A 13,326-nucleotide genomic window follows, 5' to 3' on the forward strand; every position below is an offset into this window, starting at 1 on the left:
AAAATGCACTCACACTGCACTTTCCGTCCCCAGCTCGTTAATTCCCCAGAATTCACAACTAAGAGAGTTTATCTGAAAGTGGGAGAGGGGGAGAAATCCCACTGAAGGGGAAGGTTTCTCTCCTTATTGAAGGTTTTGCAAAGTTGCTCCATTTGGTTGAATTTACTTGTCCCTCCCTCCATTTGGCTTTTAACGTAAAAAATCCTTCCTTCTGCCTCCCAGCCGAGTTATTGATGGTAAAACAAGTCACAGTAACCCACCCCCCAACCTTGACAAAGTGATTGGTTTTTTTTGCATTTATTGAGGCCTGGTGGCTTCCCCCCAACTAGCCCACCACCCCCCTCTCATCTCGAAACTGGCTTTGGGTCAGCCCCAAGCTTTCGTGGCATCTCGACCACCTCGGGCTTACAAGACCTGGAACTTCCAGGAGGTTTGGTCCTTGTAATCCAAGCAGTCGCTGGCGCCAAAGTTCAGCTTCCAGGAGGAGCTCTGGTCCTTGTAGTCCAGGCACTCGACGGTGTTGAAAGCCAGGCTGGCCGAGCCGTAGCCTTGGGCGGACAGGGAGGCCGGAGACTGGCTCAGGTGACCTCCCATGGTCGGGGTACTCAGAGGGCTCAGCGCAGCCCCTGGGGCGGGCAGCTGCGGGTGCATGGGGGACAGGTACGGTCCGCAGTCCAGGCCGCTGAAGTAGGGAGAGGAACCAGCGTAACTCTGATTGTACCCCTGGGCTTGGCTGTAGGTCATGGGATAGGCGGCAGACCGCTGCATGCACGAGGCGGCGGACGAGGAGAGCGGATCCGGGATCGGAGAGATGGAGGCTGGGCTCCAGATGGACACGTTGGCGTTGGTGATGGAGCTGGTGGTGCCAGCTGTGCCTGCCGGTGTCGGGCTGTAATGGCCGCTGGCATTGGTCTCTGAGCTGGTGTCCCGTGTCGGAGAGGTCTTCTTTTTGGCCGGCCGTGTCTTAGCTTGGCCACTGTTCTGCTGTTGCTGTTGGCGGCACTTTGCGCGACGGTTCTTAAACCAAACCTTGTGAATGACAACAAGAGCCAGGAGTTAATACAGTCAACGCATGGAGGCTACTGGAGCAGGTCAGTGCGTAGGAATCCTGCAGTGAGTAGCTCACCTCCTGACCCCCCCCAAAGCCTGTCCCACCATCTACAAGGCACACGTCTGGAATGGAATACTCCCCACTTGCCCCTGGATGGGGGCAGCTCCAATAACACTCAGGAAGCTCGACACCATCCAGGACAAAGCAGCCCCCGCTTGATTGGCACCACATCCACAAACATCCCACTCCCTCCCACCACCGACGCTCAGTGTGTACTATCTACAAGATGCACTGCAGATATTCACCTCAGTCAGCACCTTCCATGACGACTTCCATCTAGAAGGACAAGGGGCAGCAGATACATGGGAACACCACCCCTCCGAGCCCCTCACCGTCCTGACTTGGAAATATATCACCGTTCCTTCACTGTCACCGGGTCAAAATCCCAGAATTCCCTCCCTAAGGGCATTGTGGGTCAACCCATGGCATTGTGGGTCAACCTAAGCACATGGACTGCAGCGGTTCAAGAAGGCAGCTCACCCCCACCTTCTCAAGGGGGCAACTAGGGACGGGCAAGAAATGTTGGGCCCGGCCAGCGACACCCATGTCCCATGAGTGAATAAAAAACAATGTAGGAGGAGGCCATTCAGCCCCTCAAAAATGCTTCATAATTCAATATGGATCACAGCATAAAGTGATTCTTTAATCCATCTGCCAGCCTTGGATCCCACACACAACACAGTATCCATCATACAATGGGTGGGTGTTTAGATAGGATGGTCAGAGGGTGGTCTCAATAACACCATGGTCATGTGTTCAATCCTCATGCTAGCTTCACAACCAAGATTTCCATCACTCAATGGTTCTTGGGTGGTGCTGTGGTAGTATCCCTGCCTCTGAACTAGGTGTGGCCTGGGTTCAAGTCCCACTTGCTATAGAGATGCGCATCAACATTTTTGAACTGGAAAATATCTGTATATATTGGAAGTTACAATTCACCCTGAGCCATTGCAGGAGGTGGTCTAGTTTCACATTGCAGTTTGTGGGAGCTTGCTGGGCATAAATTGGCTGGTGTTTCCACAACACAACTTGTTCTGTACTTCAGAGAAAAAAAACCCCATTGGCTACAAAGTGCTGAGGTGATGAAGAGCACAAGGGAGATAGAGAGCTTGATGCAAGCACGCGCGCACACGCACACATGCACACACATGTACACACACACACGCACGCTTACACACGCACAACCCTCCCCCACCCGCACCCCCATTCCACTGAGGCATTCAATACCAATTCAGAACTGGTAATCACAGACAATTATTAGATGGTTATTTAATTTGGAACAATGTCCAAGGGTCTGGAGGAAAACAGCAGGAGAATGCCGCCAGGGGATGGCATTTAATTGGTGCTAACCCGATGGGCTGAATGGCCTCATTTTGTGGCATTACACTTCTGTGATTCTGCAAAAATAAACTTCTATTGTAAAGCCACAAAGGTGAGTTAAAAGTGGAACATCCAATCATTTAAAGAGGCCATGTGAACATCCTCCCAACTCCCTGAAGCATCAATGGAGGATGACCAAGATGTCTCCCTTTGTTGGGCTCTCCAAGAAAGGACAAGCAAACTTTGACTCACGTGACAAGCCAGAGGCTGAGAGCTGGAGGGGAGTGTGGTTCAGAGGAACCAAATAAAGAAGATGAGCTTTCCTTAACTCACAAGAGGGGCAGGAATTCCTGATATCGCCATGAAATGACACCGCGGAGGCCGTTATCCCATCAGCAAGTCACCCTTTATTTACACGTGCACAGTACATGTGCTCTGACCAGCTCGCTCAGAGCCAGTCCCGAGAGTGAGGAGAATCCCTGAGACTCCTGTTTATATCTGTCAGCCAGGGCTCCTTGATTGGCTCCAGGTTAACAGCCCCAGTCAGGGAACTCATGAAATCTACCTGGCCGACTTCATTCCAATCACTATATCACTCCACATTGTGGATACATTGCGAAAGAAGTTAAGCATTGGTTGAGATTTTAACTGAGTGGCTGGGGGCATTTTCCCAACAGACCAATAGAGGGGACTTTTTTAGAGGCACCATATCCTGGAAAACTTAGAGCACAGAGAAAGGCCACTTCTGTTTCTTTTTTAATTCAATCATTGGACATTGGCATCTCTGGCTGGGTCACCATTTATTGCCCCATCCCCAGTTGCCCTTGAGAAAGTGGTGGTGAGCTTCCTTCTTCAACCGTTGCTATCCATGTGCGGTAGGTAGATCTACAATGTCCTTAGGGAGGGAATTTCAGGATTTTGACACAGAGACACTGAAGGAATGATGATATATTCCCTAGTCAGGTGGTGAGTTGCTCAGAGGGGAACTTACAGCGGGTGATGTTCCAATGTAACTGCTGCCCTTGTCTTTCTTGATGGAAGTGGTCATGGGTTTGGAAGAGATTGTCTGAGGAGCCTTGGTGACTTTTTCTAGACAATCCCTACAGTGCAGAAAGAGGCCATTCGGCCTATCAAGTCCACACCAACTCTCTAAAGACTATCGCACCCAGTCCCACCCCATCTCTGTAACACTGAATTTCCTATGGATAATCCATCTAACCTGCACATCCCTGGACACTATGGGGCAATTTAGCATGACCAATCCACCCTAACCTTCACATCCTTGGACTGTGGGAGGAAACCGGAGCACCTGGAGGAAACCCACGCAGACATAGGGAGAATGTGCAAACTCCACTCAAACAGTCTGATAGATGTTGACCCATTGTATCTGTGCTGTACTCAGGCTAAGAACACATCACAAGTGAGCTGCGTCACACAGAAATGGAGATATAATGGTTTCAGTCTCCATCCCAGGTGGGGCTATTCAGAGAGATTAAACACTTAGAGAGAAACCTCATTAACTGTGATGAGGCACAGAGAGATATGGAATTGAGGGGAGATGGGGTGAGGGAGTTATTGATCATTGTGGGTGTGGGGGAGGGATGAAATGCGAAGCCGAGGCCACAATCGGATCAGTCGTGCTCTTATCAAATGATAAACTGGGCTCAATGAACTGAATGGCCTCCACCTGCTGTAATTCCTATATTCGCATTGCAGAGGGTGGTTGATGTGATAGAATCAGGTATGATGGACTGAGTGGCCTCCTGGTTTATTGCAAATTTCAACAGTTGGCTGGAGGAGGCCATTCAGCTCTGAGCTGCTCCACCATTCAACTCAACCTCAACTCCATTTCCCTGCACTATCCCTCAATATCTTTAATATCTAGAAACCTCACAATCTCTGTCTTGAAGACTCAATGACTGCCTTCTGGTGAAGAGAATTCCAAAGATTCACCACCTCCCCCCCACCTCAGCACTCTGAGTGAAAACATTCCTCCTCATCCCAGTCCTCACTGGCTCAGACTGTGTCCCTATGCCCTAGAACCCAATAACATCAGGAAAGCAGCAAGTTCACTTTGGCGTTGGCTGACTGAGGACCTGATCAAAACTGTCCCAATCAGAAATGCGACGAATGAAACACCAATGGGTAGTTGCATCTATGTAGCACCCCAATCTAGCTCAACGTCCTGCGGTGCTCCAGGGGAATACAATCAGCTCCCAATGTGCCATATCCACAGGCATTTGGACAGAGATGCTTAGCCACAAAAGTCAATTTTCAAGATGTAGTGTAAGGATTTACACGCATTTGGAAAGGCAAGTCTGATTAGGGATAGTCAAACTGCCTTTTGCTTGGGAAATTGTATCTCACTAACTTGATTGAGTTTTCTGAAGAAGTAAGGAAAAGAATTGATGAAGGCAGAGCGGTGGACATGATCTATATGGACTTCGGTAAGGCGTTTGACAAGGTTGCTCATGGTAGACTGGTTAGCAAGGTTAGATCACACAGAAGAGCTAGCCATTTGAATATAGAAGCAACTTGAAAGTAGGAAACAGAGGCTGGTGGTGGAGGCTTGTTTTTCAGACTGGAGGCCTGTGACCAGCGGTGTGCCACAAGGATCAGTGCTGGGTCCACTGCCTTTCATCATATATATAAATGATTTGGATATGAACACAGGAAGTACGGTTAATAAGTTTGCAGATGACACCAAATTGGAGGTGTAGTGGACAGCGATGAAGTTTATCTCAGAGTACAACAGGGCCTTGATCAGATGGGCCAATGGCTGAGGAGTGGCAGATGGAGTTTAATTTAGATAAATGTGAGATGCTGCGTTTTGGGAAGGTAAATCAAGGCAGGACCCCCTTCCCCTCCCCCATTTCTGATGAAGGGTCTAGGCCCGAAACATCAACTTCTCTGCTCCTATGATGCTGCTTGGCCTGCTGTGTTCATCCAGCCCTGCACCTTGTTGTCTAGGACTTACACACTTAATGGTAAAGTCCTGTGGAGTGTTGCCAAACAAAGAGACCTTGGGGTACAGGTTCATAGCTCCTTGAAAGTGGAGTCGTAGGTAGAAAGGGTAGTGAAGAAAGTGTTTGGTACATTTGCCTTTATTGGTCAGAGCATTCAATATAGGAGTTGGGACATCATGTTACGGCTGTACAGGACATTGGTTAGGCCACTTTTAGAATACTGCATTCAATTCTGGTCTCCCTGCTATCAGAAAGATGCTGTGAAGCAAAGATGTTGCCAGGGTTGGAGGGTTTAAGCTATAGGGAAAGACTGAATAGGCTGGGGCTATTTTCCCTGGAGCGTCGGAGGCTGAGGGGTGACTTTGTAGAAGTTTATAAAATTATGAGGGGCATGGATGGGGTGAACAGTCAAGGTCTTTTCCATGGGGTAGGGGAGTCCAAAACTAGAGGAGCACAGGTTTAATGAGAGAGGGGAAAGATTTAAAAGTGACCTAAGGGGCAACTCTTTCACACGGAGGGTGGTGCGTGTGTGGAATGAGCTGCCAGAGGAAGTGGTGGAGGCTGGTACAATTACAACATTTAAAAGGCATCTGGATGGCTATATGAATGGGAAGGGTTTAGAGGGATATGGGCCAAATGCTGGCAAATGGGACTAGATTAATTTAGGATATCTGGTCAGCATGGATGAGTTAGACTGAAGGGTCTGTTTCCGTGCTGTATGACTCTATGTATAAGAGAGATTTAGGGAAGGAATTCCAGAACTTGGGGCTTAGGCAGTTTGGCGAATTCAAAGAAATCAAGTTTGTACAAGAGGGGATAATTGGAGGAGCACAGAGATCTCTGAGAGTTCAGGATAGTCACTGAGGCTGGCACTATGCCCCATAGTCAAATCTATTAAAGAAATGACATTATCTCTGCGAATCATTCATGTTTTACCCTTTAAAACATCTTCCCCTCCTAACCCAGCGGCAATCTACGAGCGGCAGTTCACACAGATTTCATTCCCTTGAACACTAATGATGTAAAGCTCCTGACTGGGAGAGGCCTGTCAGGGCAAGCTTTCACACGAGAATCCTTCACAATGTGGATTTCAACACATCTCCCCCCCCCCCCACCCCACCCCCCATGGGTTAATGAACCAGCTTAGCAGAAATAAACATGGCAAGACTCATAGACTGAGGGAGCTCAGTTCGGGATGTTAAAGTTAACACATCTGTGCAATGTATCAGTTTGGCTTAGGAGGTATCCATCCATTGTGAAATGCCCCGATGGCCCCAGGCCTCAATATCGGGCTATAACAGAAAGAGATGTTAAACAGAAACCCCGATTTGAGGGACAGAAAGGATTGTTCCATGTGTCTCCTGTCTTCACTTCACCAAAACAGCAGTGAGCAGGTGATTAATTTCACTGTTCTTTGTGGGATAACACAGTGTGGAGCTGGAGGAACACAGCAGGCCAGACAGCATCAGAGGAGCAGGAGAGCTGACATTTCGGGTCGGGAACCTTCTTCAGAAAAGTCTTCACTGACTCCAGCATTGGCAGTTCTTGCTATCTCTATTCTTTGTGGGACTTTCTTTACACAAGATAGCGGCTATGATTGCCTCGCACAATATCAGTCGCTTCCCTCCAAAATAATTTGAAGCGTTATCTAGAGGATGTGGCAGCCAATTTATGTGCAGCAAGCTCCCACACATAGAAGAGGGAAGACCCACCATATAATCAGCCTTTAGCCCCAGTTAGTTGATGATTAACTGTCAGCCCCATTACTGAGGGAAATACCCTCATCCTTTATTGAAATAATTTACAATGATAGGCAGCGATTCAGTTTGAGCTTTTCTCTAAAAGAAAAAGATGGGCGCTGAAAATGTAAAAGTTGCGAACAATGTGCAAGATTCTGACGTGACATTTTGCAACACTCTGCCCTGGCATTGCTCATAAATTTAGTGATTGATTGTTTCCTAAGGCACAGGATTCACCTGTTGGTCAGTGTTACTTGTTTTATTCTGCTGCTAAAGTGGACTTACATCCTTGCTTCGAGGTTTAAGGGAGGCCTCAATTGCTTTTAAATAGACAGGGTTGCCAGCTCATTAAACTAAACTAACTGTGGATGCTGAAAATCTGAAACAAACGCAGAAATTACTGGTGAAACTCAGCAGATCAGGCAGTGTCTGTAGAGGGAGAAACCAGGTTAATGTTTTGAACCAGTGACACATTGTTCTGGGCTCAGCAAGGATTCTGAAGAAGAGTCATATTGGACTTGAAATGCTAACTCCGTTTCTCGGTCCACAAATGCTGCCAGACCTGCTGAGTTTCTCCTGCACTTCTCGTTTTCTGTCAACGTTCAAACTTTGTATTCTCTCACGGTAGTGTGTTTGTAATGGTTCACCAAGGCTCCTTCAACAGCACTTTCCAAACTTTACCCTCTAGAAGGACAAGGGCAACAGATACATGGGAACACCACCCCCTCCAAGTTGCCCTCCGAGCCACTCACCATCCTGACTTGGAACTATATCGCCATTCCATCCCTTTCACTGGGTCAAAATCCTGGAACTCCCTCGCTAAGGGCATTGTGGGTCAACCTACAACACAGGGGCTGCAGTGGTTCAAGAAGGCAGCTCACCCCCACCTTCTCATGGGATGGCCAACAAATGCAGGTCCTACCAGTGATGCCCACTTCCCATGATCCTTTATTCATTCACGGGATGAGAGCATCGTTGACTAGGCAGCATTTATTGCCCACCCCTAATTGCCCAGAGGGCAGTTCAGAGTCAATCACATTGCTGTGGGTCTGGAGTCACGTGTAGGCTAGACCAGGTAAGGATGGAAGTTTACTTCCCTAAAGGACATGATGGAATTAAGGAAAACAGGATTGCAAACTGCAGTTGAACATATTCCTGGAGATTTAATCCTTTACCTCCCAATGCCACACACAGTTGAACTCTGATGAAGAGTCATCTAGACTCGAAACGTTAGCTTGTTCTCTCTCCATAGATACTGCCTGACCCGCTGTGATTTTCAGTTTCCAGTACAAATTCCAGCATCTGCAGTAATTGGCTCCTCCATAGTTGAACAGCCTTTACCCTGACACCTCTCTCTGACATTTTTGCAGCAAATGTATAAAAGGCTTCAAAAACTAAATTGCAATTTTATTTTTTAAGGCTGGGGGTTGATTGAAATGAACCTTCATTCCCAGAAACTCCAGGGCATTCTTGGAAGAATTGTCAGCCCAAAATCTTAATTGATTTTAAAAGTAACATGGTGCTGATTCTAGGTCTTACCTGAACCCTGGATTCGGGTAAATTGATCTTCAGAGCCACCTCTTCCCGCATGAAGATGTCAGGGTAGCGGGTCTTGGCAAAGAGGGCTTCCAAAATATCGAGCTGTGCTCTGGTGAAGGTCGTTCTCTCCCGGCGCTGTTTCCTCGGAGTGGCTGGGGTAAAATCAATTAACATTGTTAGACTGGTTTTCAGAGACATCCGACATGAATGAGATCCTAACCCAAGCAAACAATTCCAGATTTTTCCATCCCAATTCCAAAACCAGCGCTTGTCATTTGTTCAAGATCTCCTGACTGAACTAAAAGCAAATTCATAACACTTTGTCTGTCCCCTTCCTCTGCCTGGAATTCAATCGTGGCAGGAGTCTCCCAGGACGGCAGTGGAAGCGCTTTACGGATGTCCTCACAGCCTCCCTGAAGAGATCAAATATCCCGCGCTGACCCACGGGAGACCCTGGTCCTTGTGGGTCTAGACTCGAAATGTCAGCTTTCCTGCTCCTCTGATGCTGCTTGGCCTGCTGTGTTCATCCAGCTCTACAGCTTGTTATCTCAGATTCTCCAGCATCTGCAGTTCTTACTATCTCTGAAGCAAAATGGAGAAGGTTGATACAGGAAAGTGCTGAGGAAGGAGTGGATGTGAAGTCCACCCAAAACAAACAACCCAACCACACCAGCATCATTTACACACCCCTCCCATACTCCACTTAGAATCCCTACGGTGTGGAAGCAGTCCATTTGGCCCATCGAGTCTGCACCAACCCTCTGAAGAACATTCCATCCAGACCCTGCTCCCTATCCTATCCCTGCAATCCTAACTCACCTAGTCTGCACATCCTTAGACACTAGGGGACAATTTCCCATGGCCAATCCACCTTAACCTGCACATCTTTGGACTGTGGGAGGAAACCGGAGCACCCGGAGGAAACCCACACAGACACGGGGAGAATGTGCAAACTCCACACAGACAGTCACCTGAGGGTGGAATCAAACCCGGATCCCTGGGCTGTGAGGCAGCAGTGCTAACCACTGAGCCACTTTGCAACGCGTTTAGTGACCACCAACGAGTAGCTCACCTCCTGACTCCCCCCAAAGCCTGCTCCACCATCTACAAGGCACAAGTCAGGAGTGTGATGGAATACTCCCTACTTGCCCTGGATGAATGCAGCCCCAACAACACTCAGGAAGCTCGACACCATCCAGGACAAAGCAGCCTCTTGATTGGCACCACATCCACAAGTATCCACTCCCTCCACCACTGACGCTCAGTAGCAGCAGTGTGTACCATCTACAAGATGCGCTGTAGAAATTCACCAAAGATCCTCAGGCAGCACCTTCCAAACCCACGACCACTTCCATCCAGAAGGACAAGGGGCAGCAGATACATGGGAACACTACCCCCTGCAAGTTCCACTCCAAGCCACTCACCAGCCTGACTTGAAAATATATCGCCGTTCCTTCAGTGTCGCTGGGTAAAAATCCTAGAATTCCCTCCCTAAGGGCATCATGGGTCAACTCATAGCACATGGACTGCAGTGGTTCAAGAAGGCAGCTCACCCCCACCTTCTCAAGGGGCCATTACTGGCAATAAATGCTGGGCCCAGTAAGTGACATCCCATCCCATGAATGAGTAAAAAAAAATCTATTGACCCAGAGTAGAACAAGCCTCCCTCAATCCTGATGAGGGTTTGGGTGCTCAGTCCGCAACACACAATACAAACTGTTGTGTTGCTTCCATCAAGCATTCTCAGAGCTGGGCGGTACAATGAAATGGATCCAACAAACGAGCTGAAATGCATCTCACACTGAGAGCCCTACCTCAGCAACACATCTCTCTGAATTCATCTGCGTCACCTGAAGGTTTTGAACATGAGGGTTTTATTAATCTGGGAATGAAGTCCCACTTTAAGCAGATTATCTGGTCAGTATCACAGTGCTGAGGAACAGGAGGAGGCCATTCAACGCTTTCTTTCATTTAAAGAGATCTTCAACCTAACTCCATACACCCACCCGTCCTTCATATTTATTAATTTGTTGGAATGAAAAATATCTATCAAATTCAGTCTTAAAAGTTACAACTGATCCAGCTTCAACTGCAGATTGTGGAAGGCGTTCCAAATTTCCCCCATCTTCTGTGTATGTTAATATTTTGTGATGATACTGTGGCTGTAAGAAGTTATTTTGTCCTGTTTTTATTTTGAAGAGAGGTTTTACAACTGAGGCATCAAGCAGTCTAACAGAGCCACTACAGTAAAAGGCGTGTGAAGCCTTGAGGTTTTTTAAAAAAATGTTGGAACAATAGAAGCAGCCTGACCGGGTGTGGCCAAACTCTCACAGAACCAGAATCTTTACTTTTCATTTCCAGGAGTTTGTTCCTGGGACCTCAGCAGGGTTTGGAAGCTGCAGTAAATCTCTCCCAGCTGCTACATTCTCTCAGAATTTTCTCTTGATACTTTTTTTTCCTCTTAGGCTGCTAGAGTTGCATGTGAGACAATCTGTTTTCCAAATTTGCCTTTTGTCAAGTCGGAATTCATAGGATGTTTGTAAATTAGAACAGTTAATTAGTAACAGTTACTGTATCTGTCATTCTGTTAAGTTTTTCAATAGAGCTAAGCTTTTCCAATTCCTTCTTTCTTTTGTTGTATTTTAACTATAGTGGATGAATAAAGTGTGTTTTGCTTTTAATGCGGGAGTTTGACCAATTGAGTTGCATCTGGGGCACAACACCTTACGTTTACCTTTAAAATAAGGAAAACTTAAGGTCTAGACTATCTTATGTGTATTTTGAGGGGGTTTGATCTGGTCCATAACAGTTTCCTCATCTCATTCCTGAAGGGGCTCCTGAAAATGTCAGGCTCTTCCCTCAAGTCCTGGGACTCCCAAACCAGTGGAGAAAGTTTATCTCTATCAGCCCCTTCCTCCGTAACTTCATTCAAATCAGCCCTTAACCTATAGAGTCCAGCTTCTTGTTAGTGTGATCTCCCCTCACAATCTAACCCTTGTAGGCCAGCTATCATTCTGCCAGTTGTCACTGCATTCCCTTCAAGACTAAACCATCCTCCTGAAGATTAAATTGCACCCAATGACTCCAGGTGAGGTCTAACAACAGCTTTGTTCGCTGTAGCATGACCTGTCCCGCAGTATTCCATTCCTCTGGGTATAAAGGCAAGTCTTCCTTTAACCTTTGCAGTTATTTTCGCTAATTGTGCCTCACATTTTTAACAATCTCTGTACCTGGTTCTTCCCCCATTGTCTCTTTGGACCTTCTGCTGTTTCTGGAATCTCGCCATTAACAAAACATCATAATCCATCCTATTCAGGTATAAAGTGGTTGATGAGATGTAGGACAGAATTAGGCTATTCAGCCCATTGAGTCTGCTACACCATACATTGAGATCATGGCTGTTCTAATAATTCTCAACTCTACTTTTCTGCCTTTTCCCCATAACCCTTGATTCCCCTTACAGATTAAACATACAAACATATTTAAAACAAACAGGGGTAGTCCACTTGGCCCTTCAAGTCTGCTCCCCCATTTCAATAAGATCATGGCTGATCTCATTTTAACCTCAGCTCTACATTCCTGCATATCCCCCAATCATCTTCTATCCCTTTGGTCAGCAAGAATCAATTTACCTCTGTCTTAAAAATATTTAAAGATTATTCATTTACTTCTTTCGACTGACAACTGTCTGAGAGGAAAAATGTTTCCTCATCTCTGTGTTAAATAGCGCCCCTTACATTTAAACAATGTCCCCTAATTCTAGATTCTCCCACAAAGAGAAACATCTTTTCCACATCCAATCCGTCAAATCCTCTCAGGATCTTATATGTTTCAAAAATTTGTCTGTCTCAGCCTTACATATCCTTAATGACCCAACCTCACAGCCCTCTGCGGTAAATAATTCCAGATATTCATTCCCCTCTGATTGAAGAAATTCCTCCTCATCTCTGTCTTAAACAGGCGACCCCTTATTATGAGATGATGCCCCGCTGCTCCTAGACTCTCCCACAAGGGGAAGCAGTCTCTCCAGATCTCCCTGTCAATTTCCCCTCAGAATCTTGTCCGTTTCAATAAGATCTCCTCTCATTCTTCTAAACTCCAATGAATACAGGCCCAAGCTACTGAAACTCCCTTCATAAGGCAGACCCTTCATACTAGGTATCAGCCGAGTGAATTTTCTCTGGATGGCGTCCAAGGCCAGGATATCATTTCTTGGATAAGCGGATCCGACTGTTCATATATTCCAACCTTAAATAAATTGTCTGGGAATAGAATGAACCACCATACTAATGAAGAACATAGCCATCTCACACTTGGCTGTGAGATGGCAGTGTGGAGGTGCAGGGATCGAGAGATCGTGGCCAGTGCGGGGAGAGGGATCGAACACAGTGCAGGGGGAAAGAGAAATTGAACCCAGTGCAGGGAAAGAGAGATTGAACCCAGTGCAGGGAGGGAGAAGATCGAGCCCAGTGCAGAGAAAGTGATCGGGTCCAGTGTGGTGGGGGGGAGGATTGACCGGATCCAGTGCGGGGGACAGGGTGGAGAATGGGTCCAGTGCAGGAGAGAGATCGAGCCCAGTGCTGGGGGAGAGAGATCGAACACAATGCTGGGGGAGAGAGATCGAACACAGTGCTGGGGGAAGAGCGATCGA

The 13,326-nt window shown here is 47.1% G+C and overlaps 1 protein-coding gene across 1 annotated transcript in view; it reads right to left on the reverse strand.

The window, feature by feature from the left end:
* Nucleotides 1-405: 405 nt before the first annotated feature.
* LOC109936750 (homeobox protein otx5-like) overlaps nt 406-13,326 on the reverse strand; it is a 26,278-nt gene continuing 13,357 nt past the window's right edge. Inside the window, exons 2-3 of the mRNA XM_048618374.1 lie at nt 8,676-8,827; nt 406-1,029 (exon numbers count right to left, since the gene is read on the reverse strand). Coding sequence (XP_048474331.1) covers nt 406-1,029; nt 8,676-8,827 — 776 coding nt within the window. The remainder of the gene's footprint in view (nt 1,030-8,675; nt 8,828-13,326) is intronic.

The sequence above is a fragment of the Rhincodon typus genome, chromosome 39 (assembly GCF_021869965.1).
Source record: "Rhincodon typus isolate 14 chromosome 39, sRhiTyp1.1, whole genome shotgun sequence".
NCBI classification, from domain to species: domain Eukaryota; kingdom Metazoa; phylum Chordata; class Chondrichthyes; order Orectolobiformes; family Rhincodontidae; genus Rhincodon; species Rhincodon typus.